At 46.6% G+C, this 22,731-nt stretch overlaps 2 protein-coding genes across 2 annotated transcripts in view; one reads left to right on the forward strand and one right to left on the reverse strand.

Moving 5' to 3' along the window:
- The window catches only part of LOC128259983 (chromodomain-helicase-DNA-binding protein Mi-2 homolog), a 30,244-nt gene extending 22,081 nt beyond the window's left edge, over positions 1–8,163 (forward strand). Inside the window, 12 exon segments of the mRNA XM_052992646.1 lie at positions 559–635; positions 704–947; positions 1,602–1,792; positions 1,794–1,841; positions 1,843–5,046; positions 5,048–5,422; positions 5,424–5,579; positions 5,581–5,697; positions 5,699–6,014; positions 6,017–6,528; positions 6,530–7,103; positions 7,622–8,163. Of these exon segments, the coding sequence (XP_052848606.1) occupies positions 559–635; positions 704–947; positions 1,602–1,792; positions 1,794–1,841; positions 1,843–5,046; positions 5,048–5,422; positions 5,424–5,579; positions 5,581–5,697; positions 5,699–6,014; positions 6,017–6,528; positions 6,530–7,103; positions 7,622–7,761 (5,954 nt within the window). The 3' untranslated portion in view covers positions 7,762–8,163.
- Positions 8,164–9,028: 865 nt separating this feature from the next.
- Positions 9,029–22,705, reverse strand: LOC128259985 (ubiquitin carboxyl-terminal hydrolase 32). Its single transcript, XM_052992647.1, is given in 17 exon segments — positions 9,029–10,126; positions 10,197–10,679; positions 10,742–10,927; positions 10,985–11,172; positions 12,100–12,266; positions 12,334–12,992; positions 14,240–14,475; positions 14,541–14,553; positions 14,555–14,844; positions 15,710–16,841; positions 17,592–18,197; positions 18,199–18,324; positions 18,326–18,459; positions 18,526–18,754; positions 19,249–19,525; positions 19,584–19,818; positions 22,419–22,705. Coding segments are annotated over 17 exon segments (5,301 nt in total). The 5' UTR covers positions 22,480–22,705; the 3' UTR covers positions 9,029–9,847.
- Positions 22,706–22,731: the final 26 nt, after the last annotated feature.

Here is a 22,731-nt window from a genome sequence, read left to right on the forward strand (position 1 = left end):
TGATAAGCAAGAAAAGAAACTTACTAGTTTTATATAAATGCCACGCCCTCATACATAAATAAACCACATATGACACACCCACAAAGAACACACAACAAACACACAGAGACACACATGAACTAACACAGCAATTGAAAAGGAACTTATTAACGATTAATGATTGTGTAAGCCGAGAAAAGAAGAAGAGTAAAACAGATCAAGAGACATGAGAAAAATATTATTATTATTATTGTACATCTAAGAGCAAAACCGCTGACAAGACCAGCAGAATGAAAAATCTTACAAAAAAAGAGATATTGTTATATACTAGTAATTATTAAGACCACAAACAACAAAAGAAGAAAGAAAAAACTTGACAAAAAAAGCAAAAAATAGAATCAAATAAAATATTGAATCGAAAAAAAAAAAAAAACGTTGCCATTGGTTTTATTTTATCTTGGTTTTACGATCGATTGAAGCTCTTTGAACATGACTCACGGTAAATCCAGATCGCCCAATATAGCGATATATTTGTGGGACAGCACTAATCATATTCCATCATTTTGATCCCCTGTTTAGAAGAAGAAGAGGCCCAGGAGGACAATGCACCTCCAGCGGAGCTGTCCAACGATTCCGATGCGCCTCTAAAGCCAAACGTAAGTAGTTATATACTTTATACAAAGTATCACAAATAATGAGCAACCATCCCATCGTATCCTGACAGAATGACGAGGACGATGACTACGATCCCGAGGATAATCGCAAGAAGAAGAAGGGCAAGAAGCGGAAGACCAGGAAGGGCGAGGAGAAGGGTCGCAAGAAGAAGAAGCGCAAGAAGAACGAGAGCGAGGAGGACAGCGACTTTGTCCAGCACGATGAGGAGGTGGAGTACCCCAGCACCTCGAAGCGCGGCAGGAAGCGCAAGGAGGAGAAGCAGGCCGCCAAGGAGAAGGAGTCGGCATCATCTGGTAAGCAAAGCCTGTCTAAAAGTCGACGTTTCGACGTCATTTGGCGGGTGCGATAACCTCGATTTTGAAATTGAAATATCAATTGTTGTGCTAATATTTTGATACTACATATTTTGTGAGCACCTCCAAGCTGCCAGAACATGACAATAACCAGTCACTTGGCCCATGGGCGTTGTCGCACTTAGGCGTGTACTCCATTTGGCCTACGTTTAAAGAAATGTTTTAATCCAAATCATTTCAAACAATTTTTATAAATCTAAAATATTGAATCTTTTTAACACTATTTTAAGTTAATAAAATAGCTATCGTAAAAAAACATTTAAATATTTAATAGGAATGGAAGCATAGTTTTCACCCTTTAAAACCTTTGAAAAATATTTCTGAAATTGATTTTTGTAATAATACAAAATTTAACTTATTGCGGTAGATATAGATTTTTGTACTCCGATCCAAGTGATTTTTGGACTTGAGCTGGGTGTATATAAACTTTTAACTTTTTGAAAAATATAAACACACTAGAAAAGAACAATTAAAATAAATAAAATCTTAATGTAGGTAAATATAAACATTTTTGATATTTAAGAGTGGTTGAGTTCAATAAAGGCGATTATTGAAAAAAGTAGATGTTCATAGTGTCGTTACATTTGTTTCCAGGTATGCCCTCCGTGGAGGACGTATGCTCGGCTTTCAGCGTGTGCGACGTGGAGATCGAGTACAGCGAGGAGGAGCTGCAGAGCCTGACCACCTACAAGGCGTTCATGCAGCATGTTCGGCCCATTCTGCAGAAGGAGAACCCCAAGATCGCGGCACCCAAGCTGATGATGCTGGTGGCGGCGAAGTGGCGCTGAGTTCTGCGAGAGCAATCCGCACATCCAGCAGGAGGGCGGTGGTGCTGCCGGGTTCGGGGACTTCCGCCGGACAGGCGCGCAGTGTGGCCGGCGATGAGCCGGAGGAACCGCGATCCTCGCGCTCGTCGCGCAACGAGAAACCGGACGACATCTACGAGGAGGCCGTCGAGGAGGAGGAAGAGGAGGAGGAGGAGGAGAAGAAGCCGCGACGCAAGCGCAGTGGGCGTGGCAAGAAGGGACGCCGTCCCTCCGCCAAGGTGCCCACGCTGAAGATCAAGCTGCTGGGCAAGCGCAAGCGGGACAGCTCGGACGAGGAGCCAGAGGCCAGCGGTGGCTCCGAACGCGACTCGGATCTGGAGTTTGAACGCATGCTCCAGAAATCCGACGAGAGTGCCGATGAGAAGGAGACTCCTGCCTCCGCCAAGGCGGATAACGCGGCATCATCCGCTGCCGCTGCCCAGGACGACGGTGGCAACGGTGCTCCGGTGGTGCGCAAGAAGGCCAAGACCAAGATTGGCAACAAGTTCAAGAAGAAGAACAAACTCAAGAAGACCAAGAACTTCCCGGAGGGTGAGGATGGCGAGCACGAGCACCAGGACTACTGCGAGGTGTGCCAGCAGGGCGGCGAGATCATCCTGTGCGACACCTGCCCGCGGGCCTATCACTTGGTCTGCCTGGAGCCGGAGCTGGATGAGCCGCCGGAGGGCAAGTGGTCGTGTCCGCACTGCGAGGCGGACGGCGGTGCCGCCGAGGAGGAGGACGACGACGAGCACCAGGAATTCTGCCGGGTGTGCAAGGATGGCGGCGAGCTGCTCTGCTGCGACTCCTGTCCCTCTGCCTACCACACCTTCTGCTTGAATCCGCCGCTGGACACCATACCCGACGGCGACTGGCGCTGTCCGCGCTGCAGCTGCCCGCCGCTGACCGGCAAGGCCGAGAAGATCATCACCTGGCGTTGGGCCGTGGCCGGCAGCGACGACGGACCCTCCACCTCGAAGGGATCGTCGAAGAGTGGCAATGCCCGGGTGCGCGAGTACTTCATCAAGTGGCACAACATGTCCTACTGGCACTGCGAATGGGTGCCGGAAGTGCAGCTGGACGTCCACCATCCGCTGATGATCCGCTCGTTCCAGCGCAAGTACGACATGGAGGAGCCGCCAAAGTTCGAGGAGTCGCTGGATGAGGCGGACACCCGTTTCAAGCGCATTCAGCGCCACAAGGACAAGGTGGGCATGAAGGCCGACGACGACACGGAGCTGCTGGAGGAGAAGTTCTACAAGAATGGCGTCAAGCCCGAGTGGCTCATTGTGCAGCGCGTGATCAACCATCGGACGGCGCGCGACGGCAGCACCATGTATCTGGTGAAGTGGCGGGAGCTGCCCTACGACAAGTCCACCTGGGAGGAGGAGGGCGACGACATCCAGGGCCTGCGGCAGGCCATTGACTACTACCAGGATCTGCGGGCCGTCTGCACCTCGGAGACCACGCAATCGCGCAGCAAGAAGAGCAAGAAGGGTCGCAAATCGAAGCTCAAGGTCGAGGATGACGAGGATCGTCCGGTGAAGCACTACACACCGCCGCCGGAGAAGCCCACCACGGACTTGAAGAAGAAGTACGAGGATCAGCCGGCCTTCCTCGAGGGCACTGGCATGCAGCTGCATCCCTACCAGATCGAGGGCATCAACTGGCTGCGCTACAGCTGGGGCCAGGGCATCGACACCATCCTGGCCGATGAGATGGGTCTGGGCAAGACCATTCAGACGGTCACGTTTCTGTACTCGCTCTACAAGGAGGGCCACTGCCGCGGACCCTTCCTCGTGGCCGTGCCCCTCTCCACGCTGGTCAACTGGGAGCGCGAGTTCGAGCTGTGGGCTCCGGACTTCTACTGCATCACTTATATCGGCGACAAGGACTCGCGAGCGGTTATCCGCGAGAACGAGCTGAGCTTCGAGGAGGGAGCCATCCGTGGCAGCAAGGTTTCGCGACTGCGGACCACCCAGTACAAGTTCAATGTGCTGCTGACCAGCTACGAGCTGATCTCCATGGATGCCGCCTGTCTGGGCAGCATCGATTGGGCAGTGCTGGTGGTGGACGAGGCTCATCGGCTGAAGAGCAACCAGAGCAAGTTCTTCCGCATCCTGAACAGCTATGCCATTGCCTACAAGCTGCTGCTCACCGGCACACCGCTGCAGAACAACCTGGAGGAGCTGTTCCATCTGCTCAACTTCTTGAGCCGCGACAAGTTCAACGATCTGCAGGCCTTCCAGGGCGAATTCGCGGACGTTTCGAAGGAGGAGCAGGTGAAGCGTCTGCACGAGATGCTCGGACCGCACATGCTGCGTCGCCTGAAGACGGACGTGCTGAAGAACATGCCATCCAAGTCCGAGTTCATTGTGCGCGTCGAGCTGTCGGCCATGCAAAAGAAGTTCTACAAGTTCATCTTGACCAAGAACTATGAGGCTTTGAATTCGAAGAGTGGCGGCGGCTCCTGTTCGCTGATCAACATCATGATGGACCTGAAGAAGTGCTGCAACCATCCGTATCTCTTCCCGTCGGCCGCCGAGGAGGCCACCACCGCCGCCGGCGGCCTCTACGAGATCAATTCGCTGACCAAGGCCGCTGGCAAGCTGGTGCTGCTCTCCAAAATGCTGAAGCAACTGAAGTCGCAGAACCATCGTGTGCTGATCTTCTCGCAGATGACCAAGATGCTGGACATTCTAGAGGACTTCCTCGAGGGCGAGCAGTACAAGTACGAGCGCATTGACGGCGGTATCACGGGCACGTTGCGTCAGGAGGCCATCGACAGATTCAATGCCCCCGGGGCGCAGCAGTTTGTCTTTCTGCTGAGTACTCGCGCCGGAGGATTGGGTATTAATTTGGCCACGGCCGACACTGTCATCATTTACGACTCCGACTGGAATCCGCACAACGATATTCAGGCATTCTCGCGAGCCCATCGTATCGGGCAGGCCAACAAGGTGATGATCTATCGCTTTGTGACCCGCAATTCGGTGGAGGAGCGTGTGACGCAGGTGGCCAAGCGGAAGATGATGCTCACCCATCTGGTGGTGCGTCCGGGAATGGGCGGCAAGGGTGCCAACTTCACCAAACAGGAGCTGGACGACATCCTGCGCTTCGGCACAGAGGACTTGTTCAAGGAGGACGACAAGGAGGAGGCCATCCACTATGACGACAAGGCAGTGGCCGAGCTGCTGGACCGCACCAATCGCGGCATCGAGGAGAAGGAGTCCGTGGGCCAACGAGTATCTGTCCTCGTTCAAGGTGGCCTCGTATGCCACCAAGGAGGAGGAGGAGGAAGAGGAGACGGAGATCATCAAGCAGGATGCGGAGAACTCCGACCCGGCCTACTGGGTGAAGCTGTTGCGCCACCACTACGAGCAGCACCAGGAGGATGTGGGCCGCAGCCTGGGCAAGGGCAAGCGTGTCCGCAAGCAGGTCAACTACACGGACGGCGGCGTTGTGGCTGCGGACACCACGCGGGATGATTCCAACTGGCAGGACAATGGCAGCGAGTACAATTCGGAGTATTCGGCTGGCTCCGATGAGGACGGCGGCGACGATGACTTCGATGAGCAGAACGGCGGCGAGCGGAAGGCCAAGCGGCGACTTGGAGCGACGCGACGATCGTCCCTTGCCCCCACTCTTGGCCCGCGTCGGCGGCAACATCGAGGTGCTCGGTTTCAATGCCCGCCAGCGCAAGAGCTTCCTCAATGCCATCATGCGGTACGGAATGCCGCCGCAGGATGCCTTCAATTCGCAGTGGCTTGGTGCGCGATTTGCGCGGCAAATCCGAACGCAACTTCAAGGCCTACGTCTCGCTGTTCATGCGGCATCTCTGTGAGCCCGGTGCCGACAATGCGGAGACCTTTGCCGACGGTGTAGCCGCGCGAGGGTCTTTCCCGCCAGCACGTGCTGACCCGAATCGGGGTGATGTCGCTCATCCGCAAGAAGGTGCAGGAGTTCGAGCACATCAACGGGTACTACAGCATGCCGGAGCTAATCCTCAAGCCTTGCGAACCGGTGCGATCAGCCCTCAAGCAGGATGTGGCTGCTCTGGAGGCTCCGCCTGCAGGTGGCAATGTGGACAAGAGCGCAACCACCAGCAATAGCGCCACTCCAGCCACCAGTGCGGCACCCAGTCCGGCGCCAGCATCGGAGAAGGGCGAGGATAAGGACAAGGACTCGGAGAAGGAGAAGGAAAAGAGAAGGCCTCGGCTGAGAAGAGCGAGGTGAAGCAGGAGCAAGAGGCTGAGGAGGACAAGAAGCCGGGGGATGTGAAGCAGGAGAACGCGGCGGAGGAATCAACGGCCGGCGACACAAAGCCCAGCGAGGCGGCGGCGGAGGTCAAATCCGAGCTGGCCAAGACAGAGCCCAAGGAGGAGGCCAAGGATCCGGACCTAAAGGAAGAGCCCAAGGCGGAGGAGAAGGAAAGGGAGAAGGTCGAGGACAAGAAGCCAATACCAGCGACAACAGTGATCGATGACGACGACGACGATGTGATGATCGTCAAGGAGGACGGTGAGCTGGAGAAGCCCAGTGCCAGTTCGCCCAAGGATCACAAGGCGGCCGCTGCTGCCGCCGCTGCTGCTGCCGCTGCCACTGGAGCCGCCGCTGGCAAGGGAGTGGAGGACAGCCTGGAGGTGCTGAAGCGCAAGTTCATGTTCAACATCGCCGACGGCGGCTTCACCGAACTGCACACCTTGTGGCTCAACTGAGGAGAAGGCCGCTGTTCCCGGCAGGGAGTACGAGATCTGGCACCGTCGCCACGACTACTGGCTGCTGGCCGGCATCGTGACCCACGGCTATGGACGCTGGCAGGACATCCAGAATGACATTCGCTTTGCGATCATCAACGAGCCCTTCAAGATGGACGTCGGCAAGGGCAATTTCCTGGAGATCAAGAACAAGTTCCTGGCCCGCCGCTTCAAGCTGCTGGAACAGGCGCTGGTTATCGAGGAGCAGCTGCGTCGCGCGGCCTACCTGAATCTCGCCCAGGACCCCAGCCATCCTGCCATGTCGCTGAACGCCCGGTTCGCCGAGGTCGAGTGCCTGGCCGAGTCGCATCAGCATCTCAGCAAGGAATCGCTGGCGGGCAACAAGCCCGCCAACGCGGTGCTCCACAAGGTGCTCAACCAGCTGGAGGAGCTGCTCTCGGACATGAAGAGCGATGTGTCCCGGCTGCCAGCCACCCTGGCCCGCATCCCGCCGGTGGCCCAGCGGCTCCAGATGTCCGAGCGATCGATTCTCTCCCGCCTGGCGGCCACCGCCGGAAACGCCTCGAATGCTGGTGAGTCTCATTTAAATGTGTTTCTTAGAGTCGGAAATTACTAACAAATAATTAAGTAAAGTAAAAATAGTGTTGCAATTCACTTATCAAAAAGTTAAATTATATTTTGTAATTTTAATTTTGACTTGCTATCGAATTTCTAATGGAACTTATTAGCAAATGCATGGACTAAATCAAGATTCACATTTTCTGAAATAGAATTTTTGGTTTTAAAATAAATTCATAGAAATAGAATGAAATTGTATTTTTACATTCACTAAGTTGTGAAAAAAATATATTGAAAATAATTTAGAAAACATTTTTTTAATAAGAAAGTGTTGCAATTCAATTAGGACAAAGTGAATGTCTCTTATTAATTATAGATTGTATTTTCGATTTTGATTTGAAAAAGATCTTGTTAAGTATTATTTTGTAAAATCGAATTTTTTTAGTTTTGATAAATATAAAATACAATATAACTGCTAAATTAAGTAAGTTTAAAAACAATCGTTATAATAAACTTTGTTCTTTTGTTTTAGCTCAATTAATGGCACAATTCCCGGCTGGATTCCAGGGCACAACATTGCCAGCATTCACCAGCGGTCCGGCCGGCAACTTTGCCAACTTCCGGCCACAGTTTTCGGTGCCCGGCCAGCTATCGAATAATTCCGGCGTCTAGGCATCTCCTCAATATCTATGTTAAGAGCATTCGTATTCCATGCAAATATACTTTACTCAAGCTAAGAATTTAAATTTCCTCACACGAAAACACCTGCACACCCCCTACCTATATATTTATGATAATCATTTGCAATGAAACCCCCCCCGATAACAAACAAAAAACAAAAAAAATGGACCCATGTCGCGTTCACACAAATAACTAATTCAAAAGGTTTGACATTTGGCGGATGGCGAGCTCTGTTCCAGGCTTCGGATTCTGCTCCTGGGGCGGATCTCAGCAGAACACGACTCGCGGCCAATAAACATACGACAAGTATAATAGTTCTTATTTACTTCTTTACTACGTGATTACATAATCTAGATACAAAATATAAATGTATTGAATTCCATTGCAATAAAAGAGTTTTATTTATTTGGGGTGGGAGTGCATTATCAGAAAATGATCAAGGAATGATTTCTATCAAACAGGGTATCCAACCTGTTTCGTAACCGTTATCCTTAACCGGTTAACCCGGATCAAAACCGAAACCGGAGCCAAACCAAAATATATAGCAACCGGAATAACCGTTACCGATATCGAAAAATTAGTACCGGTTCTGTAAAAATGTGTTCTTTAAAAACACAAGTCGTAAAACTTCTTGTCAGTCCCTACAAATGCTTTTCCTTTAGAGGATTTTTTGAAAAGAAAAAAATATTAAATTCATTCATACAAAAATGCAGCGACCAAAAACCAATCCCTACCCAAATTTTTTACGTTCGATAAAGTCAAAAATTTATGTTATTGTACTTAGTGTGACAAATATTGTCGATTAGAAAATACTGTTTAAATGTTATACCCTTGCGAGGGTATTATAATTTCAGTCAGCAGTTTGCAACGCAGTGAAGGAGACATTAACATAGTTTTATTTGGGTTTCTAAGCGCTAATAAGTAAATAATAATAATTTGGGTTTCTAAGCGCTCATAAGTAAATAATTATAAATAAATGAATTTAAAGCTACTTGAAACTTCGCTCCATTTACTTTCAAAAAAACTTATTCACTCTTATTATTAATTTTTTGCAATTATAGATAGTTACGTTAGAAACATATTTTTGTTTTGAACCGGAACAATACCGGTACCCGCAATTATTTTAGGTTGCGGTACCGCAAGCGCAACAGTAACCGTAACCCGTAGTTGATTCGTTTTTAATCCCTGGTATTAAAAGAAATCTTACTATTTTTGATAAAGGTGTGACCTATTTTCCATGGTCAAAAAAGTAAAGTGGTTCAAGCGATAAAAGTTGTTTTATTCATAGCTTTTCGTTTCGAATATATCATCATGTTCAAGTATATTAATATAAATTAGTTAAGTTCTGTATGTATATATATATCTGTGGGTGTATATATATATATTTGTAAATATCAAATACACATTCATTAGACATATTTAAGTCATATCTGATAAGCGCAATACTAATTTCGAACCGAATCCGTTCGGCACGTCACACAAAGCCAATCAATACATGTAAATACGGGATGAGTAGACCAACAATAGTCCGCGAGTTCTTGGGATGAAATTCGTAACATCTTAATATTGCTGATCATCGATTAATATCAAAACTGCCTAAAACTTTTCGCCTTTCGGGCTTAACTTCCGCTTGTTATTTACAGCAATAATTACAAATTAAATGGAATTTCCCGACATGGTCTGGCCTAAATAATTACAAGCTGGCACTGCTGGCCTAATACAAGTACAAATTTAAAAATTATACACAACAAAACAAAACAAAGCAACGGGAAAAAAATTGAGAATAGATTTGTTCGACGTGACAAACCAATGTAACGTATTATTTACAAGCTAAACGTGAATATTGTATATTACATGCAAAAACAGTTTTCGGCAAAGAAAATAGAGGGTAGGCTTATAACTAATTAGGGGCTAAACACAACTACTGCAGAAAATCAGAATCAGCTTAGAATAGTAAATAACAAAACATACGCGGTGTGAAACAAAACACAGAGTCTCTAGAACAGAATGGGTAAGAATGGATAATATAATCTTCATAGCCACGATGCCCACGGTACCAGGATGTGGACATCATCAGTTAGGAAATTGAGCACAGCTTCTTCAGCTCCCCCTCGGTCTCGTCCACCTCGAGCGGCACGCTGAAGGCGCTGGGCAGGGCCCGTCCCTCGATGTTCGGAAGGTAGGGCTCGTAGTCGAGGCCCTTGCGCTCGTAAAACAACAGATAGGCGGCACTCGGATCGATGACCGGCTTCTGTGATATTTCGCGGCAGGAGCTGTCGTTGTAGCAGTACCAGGAACCAGTTGCATTCGATGCATAGGAAATGTAGTGGCCTCCGTTCAGCATGCCCGAGTGTGACTGCAAAAAGGGGGAAAGAAGTTAAAACACATCCACATCCAGTGAAATAAGAACTAAAGGCAACACCCACCACAACAGCGTAGAGTCGGTATCTGGGATCGAACTCATCCACCTCCGGCTTGAGTCGGTGCTGGTGATAGTCCTCGAACTCGCCGTCCACAATGGGCGTTTTGGTGAGACTCGTCGAGATGAGCCGCTGACGCCGGGCAGCCTTGATGTTCTTGTTCTGGCGCAGGATACTGGCGGTGGGCGCTGTAGTAGCAGCGGCGGCGGTGGCGGCGGCGGGAGTTGCCTCCGCCTGAGTTGTCTGCTCCTCCTTGTCCTGGCTGACGGTCGCATCGATCTCGTCCATCTCGCTAACAACTTCATTGCTTGCCATCGGCAACTCGGCGTCCTTCTTCAGTTCCAGCAACTCCTTGTGCCGCAGTATCGTCTCCTGGGGCACTGAGGCCAGGTACGGCGTGGGATCAAAGTCATCGAAGGGGAAGTGAACCACTTTCTGTGACTTCACCCACTTGCCGTTCACGCAGTTGAAACGCTTCAAGTGCACAATCTAAGGAAAAGCGATAGTCAGTGGCATTGTCTCAGCATAAAAAGGGAGAATGATCAGCTCACCAATATCGGAGGCAGTTTCCAGATCTGCAGCTTCTTGGTGGCCGGTTTCTTGCCCTTGCAGTGACTGCAGTGATACCACTGCTCCAGTTTCTCCTCGGAGGTGAAGGCGCGCAGGCAATGATTGAGGTCCACGGGCTCCACTTGCTCCCGCCGACTTATGGCAATGGTCTCGTGATCCACCCAAAGCTAAATTCAATCAAATGTCAGTGACTTCAAATATATGATGGAGCAAGTTCTACTTACACGCTCCAAGGTGCTTTGGTAGCGCAAATGCAAGGCGGTCGGATCCCAGTCGATGGCAATGGTAAAGTCTTCAAAATATTTCGTTGTCGGTGTGTAGGACAACGAGGCGGTGTACTCTGGCGTCCGCTTGGCCTCCAGATTTGGTAGCGATGGGAATTTAGCATTCATTTTTGGCGTCGATGTATTGCCTGCCGTTGAAATGGTAACTCGAATTAATAAGTGTTTAATTCTTCTTAATTCATTCACAGTAGTTAGTCTTGAAATTCTGCATGTTCAGATTTTGGTTTTCTGGCTTAGGTCGCTTTTGGTTATTATAGCAAAGTAGTACTTGATTCATTGAAGATATTTATCTTAACGTTCATATTATAAACATTGTTTAAGGTGTGGTCAAAGAAAAGCAAAATGTACAAAACAAATTAAAAAAAAACAAATTTTGTTTTTAATAATGCTAAGGATGTGAATGTATAAATTCCGTTGTCCATTACAAAATGAAAATAAATAAATAAATTTCGGGTTTTATTTTGTAGGAAAGTACTTAAAAGAATGTTTTGAAGTTATATGTCAGCTATATATTACGTTTTTTTTTTGCCAAATTAAAAATTTTTAGCCAATTTAGAATATCTAATCGAGTCGTTAGGGCAACTTCTCGTTGAGTTATGATGTCATTCATTTTGTAATATGTCTTTTCCAGAAAAACGCGCTTTAAGTTTTTAGAGAGCGGTTTATTCCTGCGAGCGGTCGATCTATAGAACGCTGATATTCAAAAACTATCAGGAATCGACCTTGCCGCAGGCTGTTTTAAATAGTATAAACTATTGGAAATGTAAAAGGATAAAATCGATTTTCTAAAAGTGCTACATGGATAACCTTTAGGTAAAGTTAAATTTATATCAATATCTAAAATCGCTTTTTACATCCAAACGTAAGCTAAGACAGATAAACCTTAAAAAGATGTTAACCAGAAATTGCAGTTACGCTTTTAAGTCCTAACAATATTGCATAATGTAGTTGGGCTTGTTTTAAATCCTAGAAACTCCTAAATGAAGTATAATAAAACGTGCTTGTTTGGTTTGTTTTGTGGCACCTATTGATCAACTTGAGAAATCGTTACTCACTGGCCACGGCATTGATGGGCGGCAGGGCTCCCTGGAGCACGTAGTCGTTGTTGCAGCGAATCTCGCAGCCCCGACAGAAGCTGGACCAGGGGCAGATGGCGCAGGTGAGTCCGTCCGCCTTGACGGCACGCAGCGTGAAGGGAAAGTCGTAGCCCAGGCTATCGTCACTGAGATAAACGAATATTATGCAGTCAGTTAAAAAGTGTCTCAGATAGGTAAGTATATCCAACTTACCAATCGGCGGCATGATTGGCCTGTTCCGTGGTGGCGGGCAGCGGGCTGAGCAGCCTGCTCACCTGCAGCCACACGGCGCAGTACAGATCCTTGTGGGTGCCGCCCTCGCTGTTGGGGATGAGCAGCGGCACCCCGAACAGGCTGGGCCGCGTCTTGTGGTAGGAGAGGAAGTAGCTGTCGTGCCGCGTGATCTTCCGGTGCACGGCCACCAGATACTTGGCCGCCTTGTGCGGCGGCTGCGAGGAGCGGCGCGAGTACACGCCACTGCTGGTCTCCGGCTGCGAGGTGGTGATCTGATCCGGCTGATCGTGCTCCTCCTCGTTGCCCTCCACCGCCTGTTCGTCCACATCCAGGCTGGCGCCCAGTGTGTGGCCAGTGCTCAGGCCACTCGATTCGTTCGGCGATGTCCGCAATGAGCTGTCATCGCTACCGCTGCCACTGCCATGGCGGCTACTCACTGCCGCCAGGCGGCCATCGGTCATCGGAATGGGCTCCGTCAGCGAGCTCTCCATGGAATTCTCGCCGGAGTGATTCGTGTAGGACATGGAGCTGGTGTTGCTCTCCGTGTGCAGCAACTTGGCGGAGGACACCCGATTCTGCTGGGCGGCCGCACCGTGCATGAATGTGTTCTCCGGGCTGGAGCTCAGGATGAGCGACTCCTGCACCGAGAGATGATATTAGACTTGGTTGTGCTGGGCGGGGAGTTAGTTCTTATCAGGGGCATGGTGGGCATAGTGGTGTGTTAAAGCTTTGGGAACTCAATTAACCAAGGAACCAACTACTCGTAAATGTACAAAATGTCTATAAGGGTATACACTAAAATTCAAAATCTACTTGTACATGTACAAATTGTTTATGGCAGGTGTTTAAATTAGGTTTCGAATTATTCTAGTTATTTCGTAGTTATCAAATTATAATGATTTAGTTTTTATACAGGTTTCGAAAGATGTAAGGTTTTTTTAACTTTGTTAGTTTTTAATTTTAAAGAAAAAGTTTTGGCCATTTAAGGGCATTAAAGTGAGACTATACAAAATATTTAAAATCTATGTTTATATTCGGTAAACTTTCAAAAATCAAAACTTTAAAAGATATTATTTGACCTACAGAACTATAGTTACAAAAAGTAGTCTATAATAATCTGTTAGACATTTGAATACTCTCTAAACGCTCTAATAAACAAATCAAAAGTATGGACAACATGATTCGTTCTTAATGTAGGTGGAATTGCAAAGCTATGAGAATGACTAGAAACTACAAGATAAATTATAATTCACAAACTTCCAACTTGATAACCAGCAACAACAAAGATACTCAAGAATAGCAGAGAGGTGATTCGAAATGTTTCTTTTGTTTTAAGCAAAAAATTTGAATTAGTTGTATAGAATAAGGCCAGCAACAAATTAAATGATTAGTAGAAGGAGATATATAGATTACAAATAATTGATATCAATTTGATAACAGTGTGCGAATACGAAAGTAGGGAGAATATACAGAGTATGCTAGTATGCTAGTAGTTTGAATAGTATGTAGTAGAGGGAAGCCCACAAACCACGCGGCAAACGGCAACTGTTCATTTAACATAGTGGTATTTAATATATTTAGATTAAACGCTTGTAAAGTGACGCTCGAGTAGAAGCAGACGGAGGCGGAATCTTTAGCGGATTCTGATCTCGCATTCGCATTCGCATTTGCATTTGCATTCGCAATTGAAGACAACCCGACGATATCGATATCCTAGGCAAGGGAAGTTCTGAAGCTCTGAATTTTAGAATTCGATTGGCCCCAAATAACTGGGGCGTAAATCTATGATATTAAATACGTGTATGTTAATATAGTTTAGAAGCCATACCTTGAAGCAAAATAGGCTGTGGGGCATGCACTCTCTCTTTCCAAAGCACCGGCTTACCTTTCCGGCCTCATCTGGCAGCAGTTCGTGCACTTGGTTCTCCCCGCTCCCGTTTCCGCTGAAATTGCTATTGATGGAATTGTAATTATTGCGGGAGGCATCTGTGGCCTCCAGCTCCGTTTCGACTTCCAGTCCTGGCACATGGCCGTTGCACAGGACTCGCGACGAGGCGCGGTGGCTTGAAGTTTGCAGCGTGCTCAGCGAGGACAGCGAGTCCTGTGCCGTGGTGATAAGAGCTGAAAGCGAGTAAGTGGGGCCATGTTAATACCTATACTGTTTTAAATACAGATCAGGGACTTACCCGAACTGCGCTGTAATGTCCTTGAGTCCCTGCTCGATGTGCATGCTGAGCACCGAGTTGGACCGCGTCCGCACACTCTGCTCGGGCAACTGGTAGACATACAGCTCCTTGGCACTCTGCGTGCGCAACTTCTCCTCGTCGGCGAGCACCTGGCGTATTTGCGAGTTCCACAGCTCACAGACGAGCATCAGATTTGGCTGCAGGGAGCACAGGGTGGCCAGCTTGTGCTTCAGGTGCGAGTACTTGCACTCCGAGTTCAGGCGAAACCCGTATTTAGTGGGCACCGTCCCATCCAATAGGATAACTGGAAGCAAACGAATATTAAGCAGAGAAAGAAGGGTGAAATAAAAAATAGTTTAGAAGCATTTAAGATACGACTTTAAAAGGTTTCATAGTTGTTATGAAATATATAAATCACCGTGAGTCAATAGAGCTACATGTCATTTCTATATTTAAAAAGTATTGTTTTTATTGTTGTGTTTTAAAAGTAAATTAGGTACTGTAATTCGATTTGTTTGTGAAAAAATCGTTTTTTAGATTTTGACTTATATACATCTAAACCATTCGTTATTTAAGATTTTTAAATATGTATATAAATCTCAGATAATCGTTACTTGGGATTTTTATTTTTCAAATCTCAAATAAACGATTTTGGAGTACAATGAATTTGACGGTTTTACTGACAACAAAAATCAAACAAGCATGAAAATACAGGTGAAAATACGTATATGGTACCATACAAAAAATGTTTTGTGTCATTTTTGAATTACGGAGGCTAACTGCACTGGAATCATGGTTTAATCACAGAAGGATTTTGTTGATTTAAATTGGTCGATTTTTTTTAGAATTTTCATTTATTCTTCTAAAGAATTCGCGTATTTATTTACCTATTTGTTAGTCGGTAACACAAGCAAGGACAAAAAACGCGATTTCATTAGGTACTGCAGTTGTACTTGTATACTACAGCCTTAATCTTCTAAAGAATTCGTATTTTTATTAATTATATAATTATTTATACAGTACTATAAATGTATTTTTATTGTAATAATACATGTATTAGTAATATACACTTTAGAATGTCGAATTAACAACCCTATCATAAACTAGTCATTAAGCAACGTGAACCCTTTCCTGTTTAGTTTTTATATGATTTACATGATGTGACTCACCCAAGACCTCCAAATACACATAGTTCTCCACCGGCAGCGGCAGGCTGAGCAAACTGAACGGATCGAAGCGCACCGACTCGTGTCCGCAGCCCAGGCAGCTGACCTTGGACTTCAGTTGGCCGTAGAACAGGTCGATGATGATGGACTGGTTGCGGGCGTGGTGCTGCGACCAGGCCTCGGCGGCCACGATCTTGTCGGGGCGTCCGTTGGAGTCCTTCAGCTCGCTGTACGGCTTCTCCATCACGCGATTGAGATCCTCGTGCAGGGCGTCCAGCAGCCACTCGAGCAGCTCCTGGGAATCGTGCTGACCGCCGCCGGCGAATTGCGGCGCATGCTTGTTGACGCAAAAGCGCAGCTTGAGCGGCGCCACCGAGCGCGTCGTGGCGGTCCAAACCTCCTTCAGCAGCTCCGCATAACGCATGGCCAGCTGACCCCTTGTGCCCAGCTTGTTGGCCGCATTCACCTCGAAGCGGTGCATCTCGCGCTGGAAATACTGGGCCAGCGGTTGCGTGTTGAACAGCACCTGGAGGGCGGCGTTCATGAAGCAGGTGTTGCCCAGATTGTGCAGCCCAGTGGCTCCCGGCGCATGTACCGACATAATCGAGCTGCGGGTGAGGCGACGACGGTCGCCAGGCGCTCCCGCACTTTGGCCACTCTGAGCGGTGGCCAGGGAGCCGAGCTCCTCCGGCCAGGTCAGATCTTTGTTGCGGATCTCCAGCAGCAGCTGGTCGTTGTCCCGAATGAGCAGCTCTTTCAGGCACATGGCATCCTCCTCCAGCAATATGGCACCGTTGTCCAGCTGCGGCACGTGCCACAGCCGGATGTCCTCCGACTTGAGACGCAGCTGCTCGCACAGGAACTCGCCCACCTGGCGCACCGTGGCCAGTCGACTGAAGGCAGCCGTGTAGGCCAGATACCGCTTCGGTGGCTGCAGCACGCTGCTGGCCGCGATGGCCGCATATCCGCCGCCGGAGGCCAAAACGCCGTAGCCACCGCTCACCGTGGAGCCCCAGCTGCCGAGTTGAGTGCCGCCGCCAACGCCCGTCTGGGAGGGTTGCGCCTGGTGAAGCAGGATGCGCAGGTTTAGCGGGTACAGCTCGAGTTCCACATCCGAGTTGGGTGGTTGAATGACCTGGTAAAATATTTAATTTAAAATATTAATACATAATAATAATTTAAGTTGGCTAGTGTTCCTATATGAATCATATTTTTATAACCCTCAACTAAGATTTTCGACCATTTAACGTATGTTCTTAATCAGAGTCGATCTAGCCATGTCCGTTTGTCCGTCCGTAGTCTGTCCGTTTCAATGCAAACTAGACCCTCTGATTAAAAGCTATCTTTCCAAAAGTCTTATTTGTAATGTAGATAGTATTTAAGTCGAAATGAGCCGGATCGGACGACTATATCATATAGCTTCTATGGGAACAATCGAAACAATCAATGAACAAAAATTCTAACTACGTTGTTTTTAAATTTAGATAATATACTTCAAAAAATTGTGGTGGTTTATTATTTTAGAATTATGGTTTTAATTTTATAAAAATGGGAGTGCGGTATTATTTTTGAATATAATATAGCTGCCATAGGAAGGATCGAAAGATTCATCCGGAAATCGGAAAAGCTTTTAAGCTTTACAATTTGAAATTCGGTCGTTTTATATAATATTTTATATTTGTATTTGCTTTCTATCTAACAATTATATCAGCAGATATTATAGCATCTCAAAAAAAAAAAAACAATTAAGTTTCTGGGTTCGGCAAATATGAAAGCATCATAAAAATAAAAACTATTAAGCTTTTAGGTTTAAAATGTGGAGACAAAATTTGTTCAGAAGGTTTTTGTAAATTATTTGAATCGGAATATCTGGCTGGACTCTCACCTGTCGCGGCAGTGGCAGATTGTCGCCATACCACCGATTCAGGGCCTTCCACAGGGACTTGGGGACCAGCTCGAAGTCGTGGCTCTGCACCAGGGGTGTGTCACGCTTGAGGTGGCCGCCCTCGCCGGTGAGGGTGCGCACATTGCGAAACGGATTGGCCGTGATCAGATTGCTATTGTCGATGGGTCCCGGTCGCACGGGTCCGCAGTGTCGTCCGGCGGAGATTCCACTGCTCCCCGACCCCGATCCGGATCCGGAGGCAGAGCCAGTGCCCGAGCCCAGGGAGTAGCTGTCGTGCTGCTCCAGGCTGTTGGTATTGAAGCTCTCATCGCAGACGAGCGCCTCTTCCACAGCGGTTCGCTGGCTAGCGGTGCGTTTGCAATAGTCGCAGGTGTGGGCCGTGTGCTGGGTGTATTGCATCCAACCGAGCCACCAGTCGCGCGTGATCAGGTACCAGAACTGACCCACGCGGTACGGCCTGCGTTCCTCGCGTCGCAGCCAGCCACGGACAATGTCGTTCTCCATGTGCTTGCACTGCGGCCAGAGGCCGAAGACGATGTGGCAGAGCTCGAAGATCAGGTCCAGCAGGGGCTGCATGAGTCTCAGGATCGCATTGCACGGTCCACAGCATAAAGTCCTCGGCGGTCAGCGAGACATTGTCGCGGGTTAGTTTGCTGGGCGTGCCGTCGGGACTTCTGCGCTGGCCAAACTCCAGCAGGTCACTGATCACCAGCTTGCTTGGTCAGCTCCTTGTGCTGCTGCGCCTCGCGGTTCTCCTTGGCCACCAGCAGCAGAACATCGATCATTTGCAGCGTCTCCTCGTGGCTAAGAACTCCATCGCGATCCACATCGAAGATCTTGAAGCAAACTGCAGGGAAATAAGGTTAAAGTTGATGAGCTTATTATTGGATAAGTAGTTGCAATCAGTGCTTACAGCGCGTTCTCTCCACTCCTGGTCCACGGCAGGCGGCACTCACTCCGCAACACAGCTCCTTGAAGTCAATGTGTCCGTCGCGGTTCTCATCGAAGGCATTAAACAGTCCCGCCAACGCATTCTTTGGTATGGGTGGGCTGATCAGCGGGCCCAGAAACTGCAGATCAATTTGGCCGTTTTGGGAAATGCTCTTCAGGCGCCAAAACTCCTTTTCCAGATCACCAATATCCTGCAAAAATGAAACTGGCGCTATTAATTTGAACTAGCACATACTGATAAAATTATAAGGGTTCTTAAATTAAATGACTTTCTGACAATAAATATGAGAACATCCAAATACTCTTTTCTTAATAACGTGCTCAAAAATAGTACTTTGATTAATTAGTAAAAAAGACGGTCAGAGGTTCATCAAATTTTAAATAAGTTATATGCTTAAACTGAGCAATCAAATTGCATCGGAACAGCATATAAACCTTTTGCAAAGGAACACCAAATAAATGGTGAAGAAAATGCATTAAAAATTCTATAACAATGCTGCCTTCACAGAATAGTTATTAAAACAGAACAAGAAAGGGGAAAGAAAGGGGTCCTCAGTAATTGGAAGTGGCGGATTAGGGAACAGATGTTATAATGCACCTGCTATATTTTAAAATAAATTTCCTGAGAACTGACTAAGGCCACATTTGTTACGTAAAAAAACAAATGATTCCGCCGGAATCTAACCTTCTCCTCCAAATGAGTCACTCCCGCTAGGCTCTGGTAGAACGTTGGCGTCTCCAGCTCCGAGGTGAGGCTGACACAGTTGTCGGCCAGTAGCCATTTGGACAGGACAGTGGCATTGCGATGCGTGGTGATCCAGTCCTGAAACTGCTCGAAATTGACACGTTCGCTTTGGGCGAACAGGGAGACGCTCTCGAAGGGAGCCAAATTGACGTTGCGCAGATAGTCTGACTTGATGATAAAGGTGCCGGCGTCGTTGCAGTAGAGGTTCCACAGAAATCTAGCGAAGAGCATACGTTCAATCTCAATTACAATTTGGAGTTTATGGCAACACTTACTTGGTCTTTTCCCCCTGGGTTCCCCGTGTGATCAGGACCAGACCGCAGAGCAGATCATTGAAGGAGATGCCTCGTTGAGTGCCACCACAGGCGGCATATAGCATGTCCGTGATTTTTGGCGGCACTCCCTCGCAGAGGACGTCCTGCTGGAAGGCATTTCGGCTGAGGAAGTTGCGGCCAACGCCCGCCGACTTTTTAAAGGCATCTCTTAGGCGCCGCAGTTCCACATCGCTAACTGGAATGGCAAATCAGTGGATGAGTAACGCTTCTGTTGGGGCTTATCCCAAAATGCCTCTAATTGATAGGCGATGTGCTGGGAGACCCCGTGTTTAATACGATTTAAGAGCTCGATTTCACACCAACGTACGTGACGTCAATAATCAACCGATTTTTGCAGCAAAAATCAAAACATGAAATATTCGAAATACACTTGCTGTTATCGCTTATAACAGCAATTAACATATTTTTCAAATTCTTTATCTATTCAATCACTTTTGGGATTTCATTTCGCTGTTACCTAATTAACCATTATCTCTAATTGATTTTATAGCTCTAATTTGTAGAGTAAAAGTAAAGGTTGCTCGAGTTTAGAAGGAACTTTTAAAACCTAATAAGTAAGATTCGTACACTCTTAAATGTAAATTTCTTACACTAGAAATGAGCAAGTAAGGTAAATAAATGTTTTTTAAGATATATATGTATAATGTGATTCTCTCAGAAAAACAACAGGTTAGCAAGGTATCCCATAGTCGACTTTTGTGTTTTATTTTACTTTTACGAATGATTGTGAATCATCTGCGGACGAATCACAAGTGCACGTCCATATGTTTGTAGGACAATAAAACACATCTAATGATAACTAAAAATCTTAACGCATATAAGTCACCAGACAAGAGGAAAAATGAAGAAAGTTCAGAAAAATGTAATATTAAGACAAGATAATAAGATCATAAAAAATATATATATTTTATAAGTAATTATCTATACTAAAATAATTTTGCAATATTAAAGTGTATTAATAACAAAGACTTAAATCCATTGAATTGTAAAGTCATAATTAAATCTACAATTCTCATTCATTGCTCGTTGTTTACAATTCATTATATTGACTAATTAATGTGGAATATGAAAGACCACAAGAGTTGTCATTGAATTGACAATAAATAAACCATTTTAATTTCGGCGCTCAGGTTGAGAAGAGAGCCAACTGATAAGCGCAAACGGGGCGTGAAAACACATTCCGGAATTAAATGGGCAATATTGCTGGGGGAATTATGCACGACGTCATGGAAGCGGAATTTAATTGAATGTCAACTGCAACTTGGGTCTGCGATTTGTGACTGCCGCACTTGCATGCCAGCAGTTGTTTTTCCCCATCGTTTCTTTTATTTCTCCACTGGCTTGGTTTTATTGGAACCGGCCGTTCGGACGGTCGGTGTGGCTAATAAGAAACACACGCACCTGGGCGCACTCCTCAAGGTGGGCGAAGGTGGATGGGGAAAGGGGGTGGTCAGGTGGGCCAAGGCAGGGTCTTATCAGCAACATTCGCCTTCTTAACTCTAGCTGCCTGGCCGCAAATCAGTCACCATAACCATAACAACACCAGTAGGAGATGAATGCCAGCGCAAAGGGAAGGTAAGGTAAAGTGAAGTAAGTCAAAAGTAATGGTGTTCCCCTTGGCTAAAATAATCTTAACTCTTTGCATGATTAACAATTGATATGGGGTTCTACACTTCTGAAGCAAGTTAAGAGAGGGAAATGTCGAACCTTTAGACTTCGAGCTTAGTTTTCCTTAAAAAGGTTTCTTTTTTGAATTTTAATAAGGAATTCTAATAAAAATAAAATTTTAAATTAATAAATAATAAATAATAATAAGTAATATTTATAAAAATATTACAAATTCTTTAGTCTAAGATTTTTTTTAAATGTCTTGTCTATGAACTTTAAATTTTAAAACTTATCAAGCGAAAAAATGTTGTAAGATAAAATATTCAAATGTTTTTGAATTATAAATAAATCTTTAGAGGGTTTAATTTATTGAAGATCGACTGTAGCTAACCTAATTTGAAATTCAAAATTTTTCTATTCCTATCTGGGAAAAGCACTTAAAGTGATTTCTTTCGAAAATACTATTATTCACAATGTCTTAGCACATAAATAAAAACTAAATTCAACAGAGGTGTAGCATGCCAAAATGATAAAGAACCACACTCCCAAGCCTAAAAATTGAAATTTACACACATATGTTAATGTTACAAATCATTACAGCCTTTTTTAAATTACTTTTGTAACGTTTTTACATACAAAGTTCGAATTGAAATGAACACTGGAACGACATGCTGAACTTGAAATGAACCGCATCCGCAGCGACATCCGCATCCGCGCATTCCAGCCACCCCAGGCATGCACTGCACTGGCTGGCTGTTTAACTGCTTTTCCCTGCGTCGCTGCTTTGTTGTCTCCCAGCCACCCAGCGCCCACCTCCCACTTGCACCCACAAACACAAACCACCCCTTCGATGGAGCTTTTCTATTGTGACGTCACTGGCGGCGGCGACGCAAATACCCATGCACATAGCCCACAAACACAAATAAAGGCCCACTGGAATGGCAAATTAATTGCAAGTGCAAAAAATAAAAAAGGGATAGGAAGTACAAGATGAGGGGGAGACGTGGGTGGGGGACAGTCGAGGAGGCACTGGTCAGAAATCGTATGAGCAACAACAATGGAATCGATTGCAGTGGGGATTGTGTTTGCTTGATTAGTAGTAGTCCATTTTCCACTGGCCACCGGGAGTGTTACTATCCAAAATACCCATCCGGAGGACTCACTCACCGCGCTTCACCGAATCCTCATAGCTGATGCTATTGGAGTGTTTGGACTCCTTGGTGCCCATGGCCCAGAACTTTTTGTTTGCGGGGGTGCAACTGCGTTGGTTTCTGGGGCTGCTCCTGCTGCTGCGTCGATGGCGACGCCACTGTTCACATTTGTTTAACTTCACTTAACAGTCGCGGGCGGAACAACTTACGGCAGTCAAGGATCAGGTGCAGGATCAGGATTATATATAATACACCTGTCTTTTTGGGTCTTGTGCTATTTTCTGTTTCTATTGCCTCTGGCGGGCGTTTTGCAACACTGTCCATACCAG

The sequence above is a fragment of the Drosophila gunungcola genome, assembly GCF_025200985.1.
Source record: "Drosophila gunungcola strain Sukarami chromosome 3L unlocalized genomic scaffold, Dgunungcola_SK_2 000014F, whole genome shotgun sequence".
In the NCBI taxonomy this organism is placed as follows: domain Eukaryota; kingdom Metazoa; phylum Arthropoda; class Insecta; order Diptera; family Drosophilidae; genus Drosophila; species Drosophila gunungcola.